The sequence below is a fragment of the Tyto alba genome, unplaced genomic scaffold, assembly GCF_018691265.1.
Source record: "Tyto alba isolate M040663 unplaced genomic scaffold, T.alba_DEE_v4.0 Super-Scaffold_8, whole genome shotgun sequence".
Taxonomy (NCBI): Eukaryota; Metazoa; Chordata; class Aves; order Strigiformes; family Tytonidae; genus Tyto; species Tyto alba.
The window spans coordinates 24,766,301-24,781,971 of NW_024881329.1; the positions used below are offsets into that span (position 1 = coordinate 24,766,301).

Sequence of the window (15,671 nt, forward strand, 5' to 3'; positions counted from 1 at the left end):
GGGTGCGGGTTGGGGTCAGGGTTAAGGTTAGGGGTTACTGGGGTCAGGGTTAAGGTTAGGGGTTACTGGGGTTGGGGTTAAGGTTAGGGGTTACTGGGGTCAGGGTTAAGGTTAGGGGTTACTGGGGTTGGGGTAGGCGTTATTGCTGGGTTAGGGTCGGCGCCAGGGTGAGAGTCGGGCTGGGTTAGGATTACTGTTGGGGTTAGGGCACCCCAGGTCTGGGCAGCTTTGCCATTTGGGGCTGCCCTCGCTCCCTGTTTGAGGGTCTCACTGCCCCCCCGCTGTGGGGGGTGCTTGGGGGTTGTGTCCCACGCCCCTCCCCTGCCAGGCCCTGGGTGACAGTGTCCCAGCACGTCCCAGCTCGCCCCGCGTCCCATCCGGCTGCCCGGGCAGCAGCCCCAGGAGGCACCCATGGGTGATGGGGTTCGTGTCAGCAGCGTCCGCACAAGGACGGCAGGGTGGGCACTGCCAGGAGTCCTGACGCTGCCCTGGCGTGCTGGGACCCGTCCCAGGAGGAGCTTCCCTCCACTGCCCCGTCAGGTGGTGCTGCCGACCACCCGGGACCTGCCCAGAGACGGGCGAGACATGACAGGACAGCGCTGATTTCACTTTAGTTTAATTCTTTTCATTTTTTCTTGTTCCAAACTGCAAATCCTGGTGCCAATGGCGTCTCGTCTCGAATAACACCCAATTGCTAAAGCCAATGCGGAGGCGCTAGTAGCGCCGGGCCAGAGGCGGGAGGCAACCGGGCAGCCAGTTTGGGCGATTTGGGGCTGCTGCGTCCCTGCTCGATGCCAAGGGGATGGGCCAGAGAGAAATAAATATTGCTGCACGAGCGAGGGATGCCTCCAGGAGCGGGGCTGGGAGCTGCCCCGAGAGCTGGGCTGTGGCTGGGGGGGGACATACAAAAAAAGGGGCCAAAAAAAAAAAAAAAGAAAAACCAACAAAACAGACTGATGAACCCAAACGAAGTTAGCTGGAAGCTGGGGCTGTTTCGAGGGGGAGGAGGGAGCTGGATTCCTGACTTCAATTTGCACGGCGAGCCCCGGCAGCGCAGCCCTGTGCTGCTTCGCGCCGGATCCCGGCGGTGCTGCCGGCGCTGGGCTCGCAGTTGCTCCCCCCGTGGAGCAGGGGTGGGCGCGGAGCAGGCGGGGGGTTACAGCGCCGGGCAGGCGACCTGGTGCCGGATGCCCTCGTTGCACATGAGGGCGGCTGCTCGCTCGTCGCCGTCGCCGTGCTGGCACTGCATGTAGCTGATGCCGTGGGGCGAGTAGCTGTGGGCACAGACGTTGCAGGTGCGGGTCATGGTGCCGCCTGTGCTGCTCCTGCGGGCAGAGGGGAGCCCCGGCGGCACCCGTCAGTGCTCGGCCGTGCCCAGTGGCACCCATCGGCACCCATCGGTGCCCGGTGGCACGCCTTGGTGCCTGTGGATGCTCGGCAGTGCCCAGTGGCACCCGTTGGCACCCCACTGGTTACTATCACTGCCTGGTGGAACCCGTCAGCACCCGTTGGTACCCATCGGTGCCCTCCACACCCATCAGCAACTGATGGCACCCACCAGTGCTCACCGGGATCCATTGGGACCTGGCAGTTCCCAGTGGTACCTAACAGCACCCAGTGCCACACATTGGTGCCTGTTAGTCCCTGTCCTTTTCTGGCGGTACCCGTAGGTGACCCACGGTGGCCATCAGTGCCTGGTGGCACCCAGCAGTGCCCATGGGTGCCCATCGGCCCCCAGTGGCACCCAGCAGTGCCCATGGGTGCCCATCGGCCCCCAGTGGCACCCAGCAGTGCCCATCAGTCTCCAGTAATACCCAGCAATGCCTGTCGGTGCCCAGTGGCATCTGCCAATGCCTGCTGGCCCCGTGCCTGTCCCCTGCTCCCGTGCCCCTCACCTGCAGTCACTGCATGTCCGCTGGCATTCCTTCCGGCGGTAGCGGCAGATCAGTGCCCAGATAAGGAGCCCGAGCAGGCTGAGGAGCAGGAGGGAGCCCAGGATGGAGCCCACGATGATGCCAGCTTGCCTTCCTCCTGCCGCGGGAGCATAGCCTGTCACCGCTGGCCTCCCCGCCGACTGCCCACTGGTCGCCATGCCCCCGGTGTCACCCTGAGACGCAGAGCCGGCCCCTGGCAGCACCCTGCCCGTGCTGTCCCCCCCGCCGCCGTGGCACTCACTTGTCGCAAGGTTGAGGTTGAGCTGGCAGATGGAGTAGCCCACACGGTTGGTGACGCGGCACTGGTAGATGCCGGCGTGCACCTCCGAGAGGCTACGGATTATCAGGTCGCCAGGAGCACGTCCTACAGTGGGGAGAGACAGCCCCATCAGTCCCACTGCGCCACCCCTGCCAGCATCCCCCCACCTTGGACATGGGTGTGCAGGGACACAGGCTCACACAGACGTGGGCACATGTGAACAAGGGCACATGCAGGCAAGAACACACGTGAACACAGGTGCACGCTGACACTCATGTACCTAGGTGCACTCAGAGACAGGGACACAGTACCCATGAGCATCTCCTGCACCCCCCCAGGGAAGCACCCTGGGTGGGCGCAGCCCCGCCAGCACCCACCTTGGATGGTGCCAGAGGGCAGGCGTCCCCCGCCGTAGCCATCGGCCAGCTTGGCCCACTGGTAGGCGAGCGGGGAGGTTCCCCCGCGGCTGTAGCACCGCAGCAGGAGGCTGCTCCCCTCTGTCAGCTCCCCCTCGGTCCAGCACTGTGGAGTGGCTGGTTTCTCTGCAGGGAGAGGGACACACTCAGTGCCAGGGCCAGCGGGGGCCACCCGGGAGGGGGCCACAGGAGTGTGTGTGTGTTGGGGGGGGCAGGGGGCTCACCTTGCACAGTGACGATGACCTCATGCACGGCCACAGTGTTTTTCTTCACCCGGCACTGGTAGGTGCCAGTGTCAGAGACCTGCAGGTCAGCCAGGCGGATGGAAGCGTCGTACTGGCTGGGGTCGTTCTGCACAAAGGCCACCCGGTCCTGCAGCCCTGAGCCGCTGCCGTAATTGACGTGGTGGTCATGGTAGGACAGGAACTGGGGAGGAGCAAGTGGGGAGACTGGTCAGGGCTGGTCCAGGTGGGGGAACCCGGAGCTGCCAGCGGGGGAGGGAAATGCACTGCCCGGTGCCTGCCCGGCTCTGCCTACCCTGACTGGTCCTTCCCAGCCCAGCACTCACAGACCCTGCCTGTCTCTGCCTGCCCTACCTGCACCTTCCCTTGCCCTTCCAGACCTTGCCTGTCCTGCCTGCTCTGCTGGGTTTTGTCTGGACCTTCCAAGCCCTGCCTGGTCCTTCGCTGCCCTGCCTGGTCCTTCCTTCCTTGTCCTGCCAGACCTTGCCTGTCCTGCCTGGCTTTGCGTGCTTGTCTGGGCTCCATCTGATCTATCCCTGCCCTGCCTGTCTTGCCTGCCCTGCCTGCATGGTGGGATGGCAGCTTCTGGGGCAAGTGACACTCACCACATTCTCCGGGCCAGTCCGCTCGGGTGTGATCTGGATCCACTCGATGCCCACACCCTGGGGACCGTTGTCTTCAGGCTCGAGGACGTAGGGGCATCCCAGCTTCACCGAGTCACCCTTGGCCAGGTACAGCACCTCCCGGCCCTTGCTGTTGATCCTGACAGCCAGGAGGAGAGCTGGGGAGAGAATAGCACCCATCGCACCGGCCGGGAAGCACGCCGAACCTGTGCCCCAGTGTAACCCGACCCCGCGTCCTGCAGCACCTGACCGATGGGGAGCAGGACAGGAACCCATCTGCTGGGGTCAGGCACCCGCAGGGGCTGGGTGTCCTGGTGGGGTTAAGCACCCATCAGGGTTGGCACCATCTGGGTCCTGTGAAGCTGCATCGGGGACAATGGGACATGGCACCCTCTTGGCTCTGGCCAACACAGACGGGTGTCAGGGCAGGACTAGCCCTGGCTGCAGGTGCTCTGCTGACCATTGGGTGCCTCTGGCACCCTGAAGGGGGTCCTGTGGCTGGGCAGGGACCCATCCATCCTTGGTAGCATAGTTGCAGGAGAGGGTCCAGGTGCAGGGATCCGTCAGCGCCTACCTGGCATGAGACCCAGGAGCAGGAGCAGGCTGGCGCCGTGCCCTGCCATGACGCTGCAGCCGTGCCGGGCGGTGAGGAAGAGCGGGAGTGGAGGAGGCTCCGAGGCGACAAGGCAGCCGGCCGCGCGGGGCTGCTTTTACATGCTGGGCTGGGATGCTCCTCCCTGTGGGGCGGATGCCTTTGGGATGACTGAGTGGCTCCAAGCTGTGCGTGAGCGATGCCGCCCTGCTCCACTCCCTACCCAGTAATTAAGCATCACCATGGTATGGGCTCCCATCCAGTTAAGCCCAGGCAGGGGACCATTGCAGGCAGCGTGGGCAGGGGGCACCAGCACATCCTGGGGCACCCGGAGCAGCGGAGCCGGGATCGGGGGGATCCTGGACCCTGTGGTGTCCGGTGGCTGGTACCCTGGTGTGGCCACTGTCGGACTGAGTGTGGCTGGTGGGAAAAGGCTGCCTGGGACCCTGCAGCAGCACCCCAAGCATGACCAAGCACTGAAGCTGCTTGGAAGTGCCAGTTGGCCCCACGCAGGTCCCAAAAGGATTTTGTTCTTGGGGCAGGACTCAGGGCAATTGGAAGAGCTTAAAGGTGTGGTTTGACCATGGGCTTAAGCTCCTGCAGATCCCTCCTCCGGTCCTGCCCCCTCAGTGAGCGGACACAGCGATGCTGCAACCATGTGGGGACCACAGCACCCACCAAGCCCATGCTGGTGCTGGTGGCACTGATGAAATACAGTGCAGAAACCTGGCTGGTGTTCCAAGCCATGGCTCACTGCATGGGGACACTGTGGCATGGCCGCAACAGGGGCTGCACATCCCAGGCCACGTTCCGCACAGTGGAGGGGACAAGCGGTGCAGCTGGAGGAGGCTGTGGCAGTGGGAAGGGAGGAAGAAAGGGGCTGAAACCTGCTGGGATCTGAGGGCAGGAACTGGGGACAGGGATGCTCTGTAGAGGGTGGAGGAGTTAGAGACAGGGATGCTCAGCACTGGACGGAACACTGGGGACAGGGATGCTCAGCACTGGACGGAGGAGTCGGGGCAGGGATGCTCTGTGGAGGTGGTGCTGGGGGCCACCCTGGAGACGCTGAGCCCCGTGGGGAGCCCCAGCCATGAAGCACTCTCCCTGTCCCGCGGAGGGGCTGAGCCCCACACTGGGCCGCGCTGATGCTGTGGGGCAGGCTCAGGCCCAGGCCCCATGTCCGGCTGGTCTGTGCACTGCCCCGCGGCACAGCTCCGCCGTGCTGGTGCTTTCCACATCACTGCCCTAGCCAGCTCGGCAGCACCGCCCAGCTGGTCCCAAACACTCCCCGGGGCCAAGAGCTGCTCCATTTACTGGCCCCAAGCTGAGCTCACCGCTGCCAGTTAACCCTTACTGGCCTCGTGCTGGCAACTGGGGCTGAACCCAGCACGTGCTTCGCCGCGTCTGTGATTTTGGGGCCTCTGTTCGCAGCCTGGCCCCGGGGCAGCACCGACGCGGCGAGGGGTGTCGTCTGCCGGGGCCGTTCCCGCCGTGACGGGGCCGTGGCTCACCACGGCTCAGGGCTCCCAGCCGGCACGGTGCTGGCTCCCTGGCCCGGTGACTCCTGCATTCCTCGGCCCCGGGAGCCCCGCTCACGCAGGAAGGGTGGGGAAGCCGCTCCACCCTGGCTGGTGGCCTGCTGGTGGTCACAGCCCCCGCGGTGGCTTCAAAACCCTCTGGGCTGAGCCCGGCTGTGACTGCCCGGCCGAGGCGGTGACCGAGAGTGACACAGCTGGCCTGTGGCCACAGGGGATGGACAGCTGAGCCTGGCACTGAGCACCACAGATGCTCAGTGGGTCAGGCACAGGTGCCAAGGCCCCCAGCGTCCCTGCGGGGGCTCGCTCAGGGTCTGGTCTGAGGTGGCAGATGCCCTGCAGAGCCAGTGCCACGTTTCAGCCCGTGCCCTGGGAGGGGTGGCACAGTGCCTGGCCCTGTCACACCCAGGGGACACACAGCAGCTGGAGAAGGGACAAGGAAGGAGTAACAAGAGACAGTGGCGCTTTGTCCCGTTTACCCAGCCTGGAGGAGACTCAGGGCTCACAGCAGAGTCCTCCAAGTTGTCCCCCTGCCCTGGGCAGTCTTGCCTTTCCCAGCAATCCTTATTTTTCAGCTGCTCTGACAATTAATCAGAGCCACTCCTACAGGATCCCAGCCCTCTGAAGCTGCCAGTCCCTATCCAAATGGATTTTAAATGTTTGCATCATGCTCTGGTCTCTTTGCTTTGCCCCTGAAGAAGGCTGCCGCAGCAGGGCCCGGAGGTGACACCTCGGTGAGAAGGTGGCACTACCAGGGCTGATGCAGCTGTGCACAGCCGGGGCCAGGGCTCTGTGTGTGGAAAAGAGCATGCCTGGCTGATGGGGACCCTACCTGAGCCACCCGCGTAGGCTGGGACACACCGAGCTGTGCCAAGGACCTGGGGATGGTCCTGGCCCCTCCAAGGACACGGGCCGCCCCTGCCAGCTCTCTCCCAGTGCATGTGGGGAGACAGGCAAGGGCCGACCTCTGTCCCGTGAGTGGGGCAGCTTGGACAACAAGCCTTTGGGCTACTCCAGCCCCAAGGGCAACTCCTGGCCCGCAAACCTGAAGCAAGAGAAGGATGAAAGACACTGTCTGCTCCATAAACATCTTTGTTCATAGAAAACTCAGCCTAAGAAAATGGAACCCTCTAAGTCACTGGGAAACTGGAGCTCTGCTCCTCATGGGGCTGAGCCTGGCCAGGGGCTGCACTTGTTAGGCTCAGGGCCTTCCGCTCCACCTGGGCACAATACTTCTCGGGGATGCCAGCAGCTCTGCAGAGGAAAGAAATCATCAGGCACCCTGTGCTACACCGGAGACCAGCTTTAGGACCGTGGCCCCAGAACGGGTCCTGTTTGATGAGGATGCAGAGGAACCTGTGAGGTGTCCCAGGGGTCAGGAGATGGTAGGAAGCCAGAAAGGACTTAGGGATGTGCCGGGAAGCAGGGAATTAAGTGGCCTCTGGCAGCACATCACCTGAGCTCCTGCATCTTCTGTTGCTTGAGCTGGGTGATGCGCTGGCTGCGCTGGCGGGCCTCCTCCTCCAGCCGCTGGCACTCCTCGAAGGCAGCCACCCGCTCCTGCGCTAGCTGCTGCTGACGCTCCCGCATCTGGCACCGGACGTCGTTAGCATGGGCGAGCCGCAGACCTGCCCTCTGCGCTTCCTCCACCTTCTCCTTCTCCATCTTCTCTTGCTGAGCCCTGCGGGAGAGCTCGGGGCAGATGAAAGGCCACGTTCCAGCAGACCCCTGCCACTGCGTCACCCATTCCTCAGCCCCGTTTCGCAGAGAGGCATCCGGCCATCTCACCGGTGAGCCCCTAGCACCGTCCCTCTCACCTGAGGATCCTCTCGAACTCGTGGCGGTCCTGCTGCGCCTGCACGGCCATGCTGTGCTCCCGCTGAGCAATCTGCTCCAGGCGGCTCTGCTTCAGCATCTGCTCCATCTCAGCCTTCTTCTGTGCCGCCTCCTTCTCCTTGCGCCGCCACTCTCGCTCAGCAGCCTCTTGGCTGCGCTTGGCCCTCAGCGCATCCTGCCGAAGGGGAGAATGGTGACACTGGGGGGTCATGGAGGCACACCCCCCCTCAGGAGGAGAGGTATGGAAGCACTTCAGTGTGATTTTGCCTCTCTTCCAGTGCCATGGCCAGCACTGCTCCAGGGTATCATCTGTCTCCAGGTGCTGGTCCAGACCTGCAATGCCCCAGTAGACCCACCACACCGAGAGGAGCTCCCACTTTGCTGGGGCAGTGATGAGGAAAGGGGCAAGTGAGCCAGCATGGGAGCACATAGCATGTCAGCAAGCTGCTCACCTGCTCTGCCTGGTGGTCCTGGGCCCTCTCCTGCATGGCCCTCAAGCGTGCTGTCTCCTTCTCCTTCTCCCAACGGATTCTCTCCTGCTCAGCTTCGAACTCGGCCTCACGCTTCTGTGTGGGACAGAGCCTTGTGACAGCTCCCTGCAGCACCTCTGCTGCCTGCTAAACCCGTGCCAGTGCCACATACGCTCAGTCCTGTTACCATTTTCTGCCTCTGGTACTCGAGCACCCGCTCATCTGCCATCCTCTCCTGCTCCCGCTGCTCCTCCTTGAGCCTCTGGTTCTCATCGTTGATGCGTTTAATCTCAGCCTGGATTTTCTTCTGTTGCTCCTGTCTCCGCTCCAAGTCCTGAAAACCATGCAGAGGGTCCAAGGGTGACAGGACAAGCACTGCAGCACAAAGTGCTCCCTCTTCTCCTCCCTGTGTGCCTTCTGGAGGGCCCAGCAGCGCTCAGGATGAGGGAGGGCTCAGTGGCTAGGGTCATTTTCTGAGGATGCCTCAGCTTCCTCAAGAGACTTTAATTCTGCCAGCTGTTGTCTCCACACACTATGTCTGACTTACCTAGCACCGGGTCACCCTTACAAGAAGGTGACAATCTAACTCCAGCCCCCCCTGCTCCCCAGCAGGTCACTGGTCGCACCTTCAGGTCCTCCATCTTCAGCCGCTCCAGGTACTCCAGCACCTCCTGTGCCTCCTGGTCCCGTTGCACGGCTCTCAGAGCCCGCTCCTCCGCATTCTGCTCCATCTGCTTCACAAGCTCCTGCCTCCCTCTGCAAAGTAGAGAGCAGAAGGGTTCCTTCTGTCTCCATCCCACTCCCAGAAGGAGAAATGCCAGCACAGACACCAGGTGGTGTGTCTGCTGCCTCATGCTGCCCGGTCCAGCCGCAGCGACTGGGAGGCTTGCTGTGGTGTGAAGCTGGTGGCTGGAGATTACCCTAGCTCCGGCACACGGCCTGGGAAGAGGATGAATGCCTCTGCGGGGAGGGAGCCTTCTGCAAACCTGATCAGCTCCTGCTTCCTCCTGCGCTCCAGTTCCTCCTGCATCTCGTTGGCTTTCTTCCTCTCCACCTCCATCATGTTGGCCAGGCGCTTCTCTTCTTCCTCCAGCTCTTTCGCGATGAGCTGCTTCTCGAGGATCTGCGTGTCACGGATCATGTGGCACTTGGCACCGAGGACCAGCTGTGGGGACAACAGGTCTCCCTGGTCTCTGAGCCAGACTTGGCAGTGGCAGCAGGGACAGACACACAGAGGAGGAGGGGGAAAAAGGAAGGAGAGGAAGACCCTGAGTACCAACAAGCAGAGCGGGGTTTAGGTCTAGAGCCGCTCCCGGGGGCTCTCAGCAGCCTGTCTGAGCAGGCAGCTCAGGCAGGTCTTAACGCTGTCAGGAAGTCCTGGGGTGCCGGGTGATGCCGAGGAGCCCTGGCCCTACCTCGCTGAACTCCTTGATCTCGTCCTCCTGCTCCATGCGCATCCTGCTCGCCCGCTGCAGCAGGTATTGGGCCCGCTCCTGCGCCGCCTCCTCCAGCTCGCTCAGCTTCCCCACCTGCTGCTGCCGGATGGCCTTTTGCTTCGCCAGGTTCTTGCGCTCGCTCACTGCCTCCTGTGGGGACAGGCAGGGCGGCCGAGAGCCGGACACCCTCCCGGGGCAGCCCTGCAAGGCTGACCCTGCCCGAGGGTGGTGTGGGGCAGCCTGGCTAACGAGGGGCACACTCCACTGCACCGCGCCCTTGGAATGGAGCCGAGGGGCACAGCGGGCTCCGCCAGCCCTGGTACGGGAGCTGGGTAGCCCTTTCCTACGTCCCTATTAAGACAACCCCGCTCCTGTTGCAGGGTAGCAGAAATGCAGCACAGCGGCTTCATCACAGTCTCCAGGGTCACCACAGGCTAGCCAAACAACCAGCATGGGATTCCTTCCCCACTCATGCAGCAGGAAAACCCAGGGATCCTGCACAGCCCTTGCTGGGCTGGGGATCAGAGGAGACTCAAGACACACAGCTGTGCTGCCTCCCTTGCATGCTGTCCCGGCATACCGAAACATGGGTGAAAGAGGGATGGGTGGTGGCCACTGAGCAGAGCTCCAGGAACAGCCCCAGCTGGTGTGTCTCTGACCCACAAGGTTGGCTCTACCTGGGTGCACCCACCTCCACCTGCAGCCTGAGACCTGCCAGCAAGCAGGGAAAGAAGGGGCAGGAGGGGAAATGCCTACGAGAACTGCTTCTGTCTCCGCTTTGAGGGCTGCCAGCTTGGCCTCACGCTCCTCCTTGGTCAGGACTCGAGCTGCTTCTTTAATGCGCTGGAAATCCTCCCGACCGATAATGAGGGATGCTGCTGGGTTCTCTGCAGGGATGCTGGTGGTACGGGGAGCAGGGCACAGAGAGAGGGCAGTCAGTGGCACGGAGTCTCCGACAGCTCCTTCTATTCCTGCTGACCTCCCTGGGCTGCCCACACCGGGGGCGGCAGGAGCGGCTCCACCACCGGGAGTCACCCACAAGCAATGCAGGAAGCGCTCGAGCTGTGAGGGCCCGACTCTCCTGGTCAGAGGGAGGAAGAAACAGAAGGTGCAGTGAAAGTGACTCCAGGCTGTGATGCTCAGGTGACAGGATGCTCGGCAGGGTGGCCAGGGGCCTCCCGGGAAAACGTCAAAACATTCAGCATGGGCCTAGTCAGCCCCAATAAAAAAAAATGTTGAAAGTATTTCAGTCCAACTTGACTTTCCCAGCTCTCGTTTGGGAAAATTTTGACCACTGCTCTCACCCCTTTTTCAGCGGGACACGCTGCTCATCCCTGCCCACCCCCACCTCCGACTGACTGTCACTGCTTCTGCATGCCGGATCAAAACCTCTGTTCCATGCGGACAGATTTTGGGGAGCAGAAGCTGCCTTTTCACTCTGTTTAATGACACTCAGCCTGCTCAGGCTCCAGATCTGCACAGCACGGCTCGGCTTTGGCTCTGCTGCCCCGGGAATCCAGCTGGCACAAGTCGAGGAAATGCTGTGCTGCCCAAACACGGAGCACCCTCTCCCCTCCCAGCGCTGGCAGGTGTCCCTCCAGCCGTCACCCTGGCTCTGCAGGACACTGCCACCACGAATTTTGCCTGTGACTCACGCTGTGGTTTAGAGGAAATCACTGAAGCTCTTGGTGCCCCCATTTCCCCACTTGTAAAAATGTGGATAATAATACAGGGCTGCTTTCCAGGGGTTGTAAGGAGTTAATTACTCTTTGTATTACTCAGATACCATGGTGACGCGTGTGGTGTAGGAGCATATATTAACCAAATGCATAGAGCACTTTGAAGATGTTCAGGACTAAGAATTTACTCATTATTATTGTGTGTCACCTTTCATCCACCCTTGTGAATATGAACAGATACCTACATAATGATCGTTCGAGAGCTGCATCACAGCATCGGATTCCAGGACGCTTTAAAGAATGGCTAATGGTCACAACGGCACTAATAAATTTAATGATACAGTGGCCACTGCTTTAGTTGTCCCAGTGTTTGGGTGACCAGCCTGGGATGTCTAGGGCCTGATTTTCAGGAATTAAACCAGCACAAACAGTTTCCATTAGCTTCAGCTGGAGCTGAGGCTGTGCGACACATCTGCAAATTGGCCCACAGCTTTCGGTAGCAGGGTCAAAGAAGAATGTGAAAGTATAAAATCAAGTACCAGTCTCAAAAGCCTGAACCAGTATCTCTGTACCATTTTACTGTCCACAAAACCCAAACCCAAACCACCCGCAGGGCGGATGTCACGTTTTATGGGGTGTAAGAGCATTACATGGAGGTTCAAAACAGGAAGCAAAGATGAACCTTGCACAGAACGACAACTACAAGGAAAATTTAGGGAGGTCAAAATTAGGCTAAATTGGAGCTGGCCGGGATAATGGCCCTATTCTTGTCTATGTGCTTCAGGCTTTTAACGATGTGTAGTAATTAGGGCCAGGGTTCTTACAGTTCAGCCTTGCTTATAAAATGTCCCTGCTCCTGGTGTGTGGGTGACACACCACTGCCGTTCTCACATGGGGCTTTTTGGTATTGGGGCACAGGATACGTGATGGGGTGCAGGTACCACCCTGGGGGCTGTTCAGCTCCAAAAGAGCTTTTCTGGCTGCTGAGAAGATTTTATGTTGCTTTTTACTGGTTCTTATGATGATTCAGTGCCCCTGTAAAATGCTCAGTGCTCAGCACTTGCTGGCCGCATTGCTAACCAAGCCAGGTGTATTGGAGCGCTGCTGCCCATCCCTCCTCCCCCAAGACATCTCGGTAAACTGTGAGACAAGCTCTGTGCACCAAAACAGTGCTGTGACAGACATGCAGGACCCCAAAAGCTCCTCAGAGCTGCCACTTGGGCACAGACTTACACGAGGTCACGGATCAAGTCCTTGGTGATGAGACGGGTGGTCTTGGGCTTGTGCTCGCCAGTGGGTGACGCTTTCGGGGCAGTCTGCCATCTCGAAGGATCACGACGGGGCTGTTGGAGCACGATGGCTGCAGGCTCTGCAAGAAAGGACAGCGTTTACTCCGGCTTTCCTGTCACTGGCCTGTGTCTAGCTCTCTGCCCCTGGATCCTGGGCACAGAGGTGCTCTAGGCACAAGAGGCCACAGTTCCCCTGAGCTCTGACAAACAGCACCTCGCACCACCAAGACCAGTGATGTCTGGGCACGGGAAGGGTTTTTGCCTCAGCAGCCCCAGTTCCAAAGGCCTGATGAGGACATGGGGAGAACCAAAAATACCTCTATAGCTTTGGTTTTACTATAAAAATCTGGGTGTCAGTCTCTCACCCAGATCTGAAGTAAACAATGGGCTGATAGCTGCTTGCTCAGGGAAGGACCTCACTAACGCTCAAGCACCATCTCAGCTACCTTGAGCTGATGGCAGCTGCCCCCTGCCCCACTCCTCACCATGCCCACCAGTACCTCTGTCCTGCTGAGCCCCATGGACTCAGGAGAAACTGTGTGGAAACCAACCCAGACTGACCCAAAACCACTGGGAGCTGGCAGGGGGTGTCCTGAGGAGGGAGAAGCAGGAACAGCTTGAGGTCTGGCCTTGTGGGGCAATCAACTGTCATTCAGTACTGGGCAGAAACCAGTCCTCCCAGCAGAGCCTGGACTGGTGCTTGAGCTGAGACTGCCATCTAGTGAAGCATCACCCGGTTGCGGGGTGATTCAGGGACCCCGCTCCACATCCTATCCAGGCAGGGTGGGCAGTGGTCACACCCAGAGGGGTGGAAGCAGCTGAGGGATGTCCCAAACACACGATAGGGCCATCCCACAAGAACCTCTGATCAGGCTGCAGGGTCTTCTATTAGCAGGAACAGGTGTCCCGTCCGCCCCGAGGTGAAGCTCTGCTGAGGCTGCTGACAATCGCACAGCAAGAAGCATTTCAGAGCAGGCACCGGTCTGCAGAGCAAACCTCCAAGCAGCTGAGTGGGACAGTCCCCAGCCAGGAGACCCGAGCCCAGCACAGCAGGTTCGGCTTCCTAAGCCCAGGGTCACTTCCCTGAGCCCAACCACAGTGTAGGCATCCCAGCAAAATCCTCACCCCAGTCAGGGAACCACAAAAGCTAATCTAAGGTACACACAGATGTGTGGCTTCCCTTAGCCTTTTATTTACTAGTTCAGCTTTAAAATCCTAAGCACCTGCTGGAACAAATTCTACAGCCAGCCAGGCACCGAGCAGTTCCCTGGGAACTTGCTGCTGGTAATATTTCCATTGTATGGGTCTGATGGCCCCAAACCACAGGGTGTCCCACAGCCCAGCACAGCAGATACCAGAGCAGCTTCCCAGTCACTGTGGGCCCCAGGTGTGAGTTGTTGAATTAAAGGGTTTGGCATCGAAACACCCGTGCAAACAAAGATAATAGTGTTATTCATAGCAGCCAGCCCGCATATTGTCCCCAAAGCCAGGAGAACTCCTTAGACTAGACCTCAATCAATCTCAGGGAATTCGATTAACAACCATATGAGTGTTACGACACTGTTATCTAACTGCCTCGAAGGCCTCCGAGATAACAGGTCGGAAACCTGCCGGGGGCTCCTCAGCTTGCAGGGTGTCCGAGGCACACGGACCCAGCAGCTCCAGAGCAGGTCACTTGCTGGGAGCGCTCCCAACCTCCTGCCCCACAAGGCAAACTGTCCACACAGCCTCCAGTTGGGAGTGGAGGTAATCCTCATTACACACTTCCTTCCTCTCCTCTGAAAAGCCAAAGGGTTTTCTTCAGACAGATTTATTTCAGGCGATAAGACCCAGGAGAGGAAATGACAGGCACAAACACACACCCCCATGGAGGGACAAGTGCCTCGAACACAGCGCAGTCCCCTCGTGGCAGCCACCTGCCCACCACAGCCCTGACAGAGATACCCCAACGTTTTATCAGCTGAAGAGACGGTGAGCACGAGATGGACTAAACTCCAGCAGTGTCCAGCCTGGCCCTTGTACCTTGATCTGTGTCAAAGACGACACAAAGGGTAGGGGAAGCCAACGGTGGCAGCCATAAATCCAACCTGCCGCAGGAAGAACACCTGGGAGAGTTGATAAAGGAGGTGGGGAAGCAGCAGTGGGGAAAGGATGTCCAAAACACCACCCTTGCTTGGAAAATGACATCGTCCACCTCGGCGACAGCAGCTGCAGCTCTCCCCTGGGCTCTTCTGTGGGAGCCAGGGGCAGCCAAGGGACAAGCATGGAGGAAGCAAGCCTTTTCCTTACAAGACGGGAGAGGAAAGAGCTGTTGCTCTCTGTTTATCTCCTCTTTCAGTGGCCAGGGCATCCAGCCAGGAGGTCAGAGACCTGCTGCAATTCTGCCTTGTCTCCAGGGGGACTGATTTCATAGCTCCCTGATGAAAATCTAAATATGTTGGTAATGAGCTGCTCTGGAAGCTTCCAACCCCCGCTCCAAGGACTCTCTCCATAGCCCACATGAACTAACCGCTAACGTACAGACCCTGTAACACAGGCTCCACTCCTCTATCTGGGTGCCTCACCTCCTGAGCCTCGTTTGTCTCACTAATTAACTAATTACCCTGTGAAAAGTGGAAGCATACAGCCGCCAAGGAGGACGGCGGCACAGGCAGCCCTTGGCACGCTGGGTTTTGCACCCTCCTGGAAGGGACGGAGCATTGGGCTCCCACAGCGGGGCAAGGAATTAGCACAAGAGGCGGCAGGGCGTGGGGAGTTTTGGAAAACAGGGACTGTGAAGAGGGACACAGTGAAGAGCCTGTGGCAAGCGAGCCGGTGCGAGCAGGGCGGGATGAAGCCCGGCAGAGAGGGGCGAGGGGCCGAGGCACCGGGAGCTCCCTTGCCCGGGGGGTGCCCGGGAGTGAGGTGCCCCGGCATCGCGGTGCCCGGGGCGGGACGGGGCTGGTCCCGGCCACCCGGTGCAGGCGGCGGTGCCCCCCGGCATCCCGTCCTCCTCACCTGGCCCTCCCTGAGCACCATCTCATCCGCCGCCGCGCTGCGGGCCCTCCTCCTGCGCCGGCACCGGGACTGGCTGCGGGCGGGCTGCGGGGACAGAGGGGCTGTGACCGGGGACCCCGGGGAAGCGGCGCGGAGGGGCCGGGCCGGGCCCGGTGCACCGGGACAGGCCGCGCTCACCATCCCGCTCCGCGGCGGCCGCCGGCCGTCGCCATGGCAACGTCCGTTTCCCCCCCCCCCGCTGCCCTGGCAACGGCCGCGCGGGCGGGGGCGGGGCTGAGGCCGGAGGGCCGCCCTGGCCGACGGGAGGGCAACTCTATGGTGGGGGGCGCGGGGTGTGTGTGGGGGTGTGTGTGTGTTCACGCG

General features: G+C 60.6%; 2 protein-coding genes across 3 annotated transcripts; both read right to left on the reverse strand.

Moving 5' to 3' along the window:
* Positions 1-600: 600 nt before the first annotated feature.
* On the reverse strand, positions 601-4,169 carry LOC116964878 (V-set and immunoglobulin domain-containing protein 8-like). 2 transcript variants are annotated; one of them, XM_033005836.2, is made up of 7 exons: positions 4,049-4,169; positions 3,457-3,632; positions 2,834-3,035; positions 2,571-2,735; positions 2,176-2,298; positions 1,896-2,031; positions 601-1,274 (listed from the first exon to the last, which is right to left on the reverse strand). In XM_033005836.2, the coding sequence occupies exons 1-7, from the start codon at positions 4,095-4,097 to the stop codon at positions 1,157-1,159; spliced, it is 969 nt and encodes a 322-aa protein (XP_032861727.1). In that variant the 5' UTR covers positions 4,098-4,169; the 3' UTR covers positions 601-1,156. The 2 variants fall into 2 exon arrangements, with proteins under 2 accessions (XP_032861727.1, XP_032861726.1); XM_033005835.2 differs by having other exon boundaries at positions 601-1,325; positions 4,049-4,168.
* A 2,506-nt stretch (positions 4,170-6,675) lies between these two features.
* Positions 6,676-15,517, reverse strand: LOC104365028 (cilia- and flagella-associated protein 45). Its single transcript, XM_042784790.1, is given in 12 exon segments — positions 6,676-6,855; positions 7,058-7,282; positions 7,419-7,612; positions 7,890-8,003; positions 8,095-8,241; positions 8,534-8,663; positions 8,894-9,072; positions 9,323-9,493; positions 10,100-10,241; positions 12,256-12,325; positions 12,328-12,391; positions 15,309-15,517. Coding segments are annotated over 12 exon segments (1,740 nt in total). The 5' UTR covers positions 15,489-15,517; the 3' UTR covers positions 6,676-6,731.
* Positions 15,518-15,671: the final 154 nt, after the last annotated feature.

Coding starts and splice junctions, on each gene's coding strand:
- LOC116964878 (XM_033005835.2), bottom strand. CDS start 4,097: ATGGCAGGGCACGGCGCCAGCCTGCTCCTGCTCCTGGGTCTCATGCCA. Junction 3,633..4,048: donor GCTCCTGGGTCTCATGCCAG/GTAGGCGCTGAC, acceptor TTCTCTCCCCAG/CTCTCCTCCTGGCTGTCAGG. Junction 2,736..2,833: donor GGTCATCGTCACTGTGCAAG/GTGAGCCCCCTG, acceptor CTCTCCCTGCAG/AGAAACCAGCCACTCCACAG.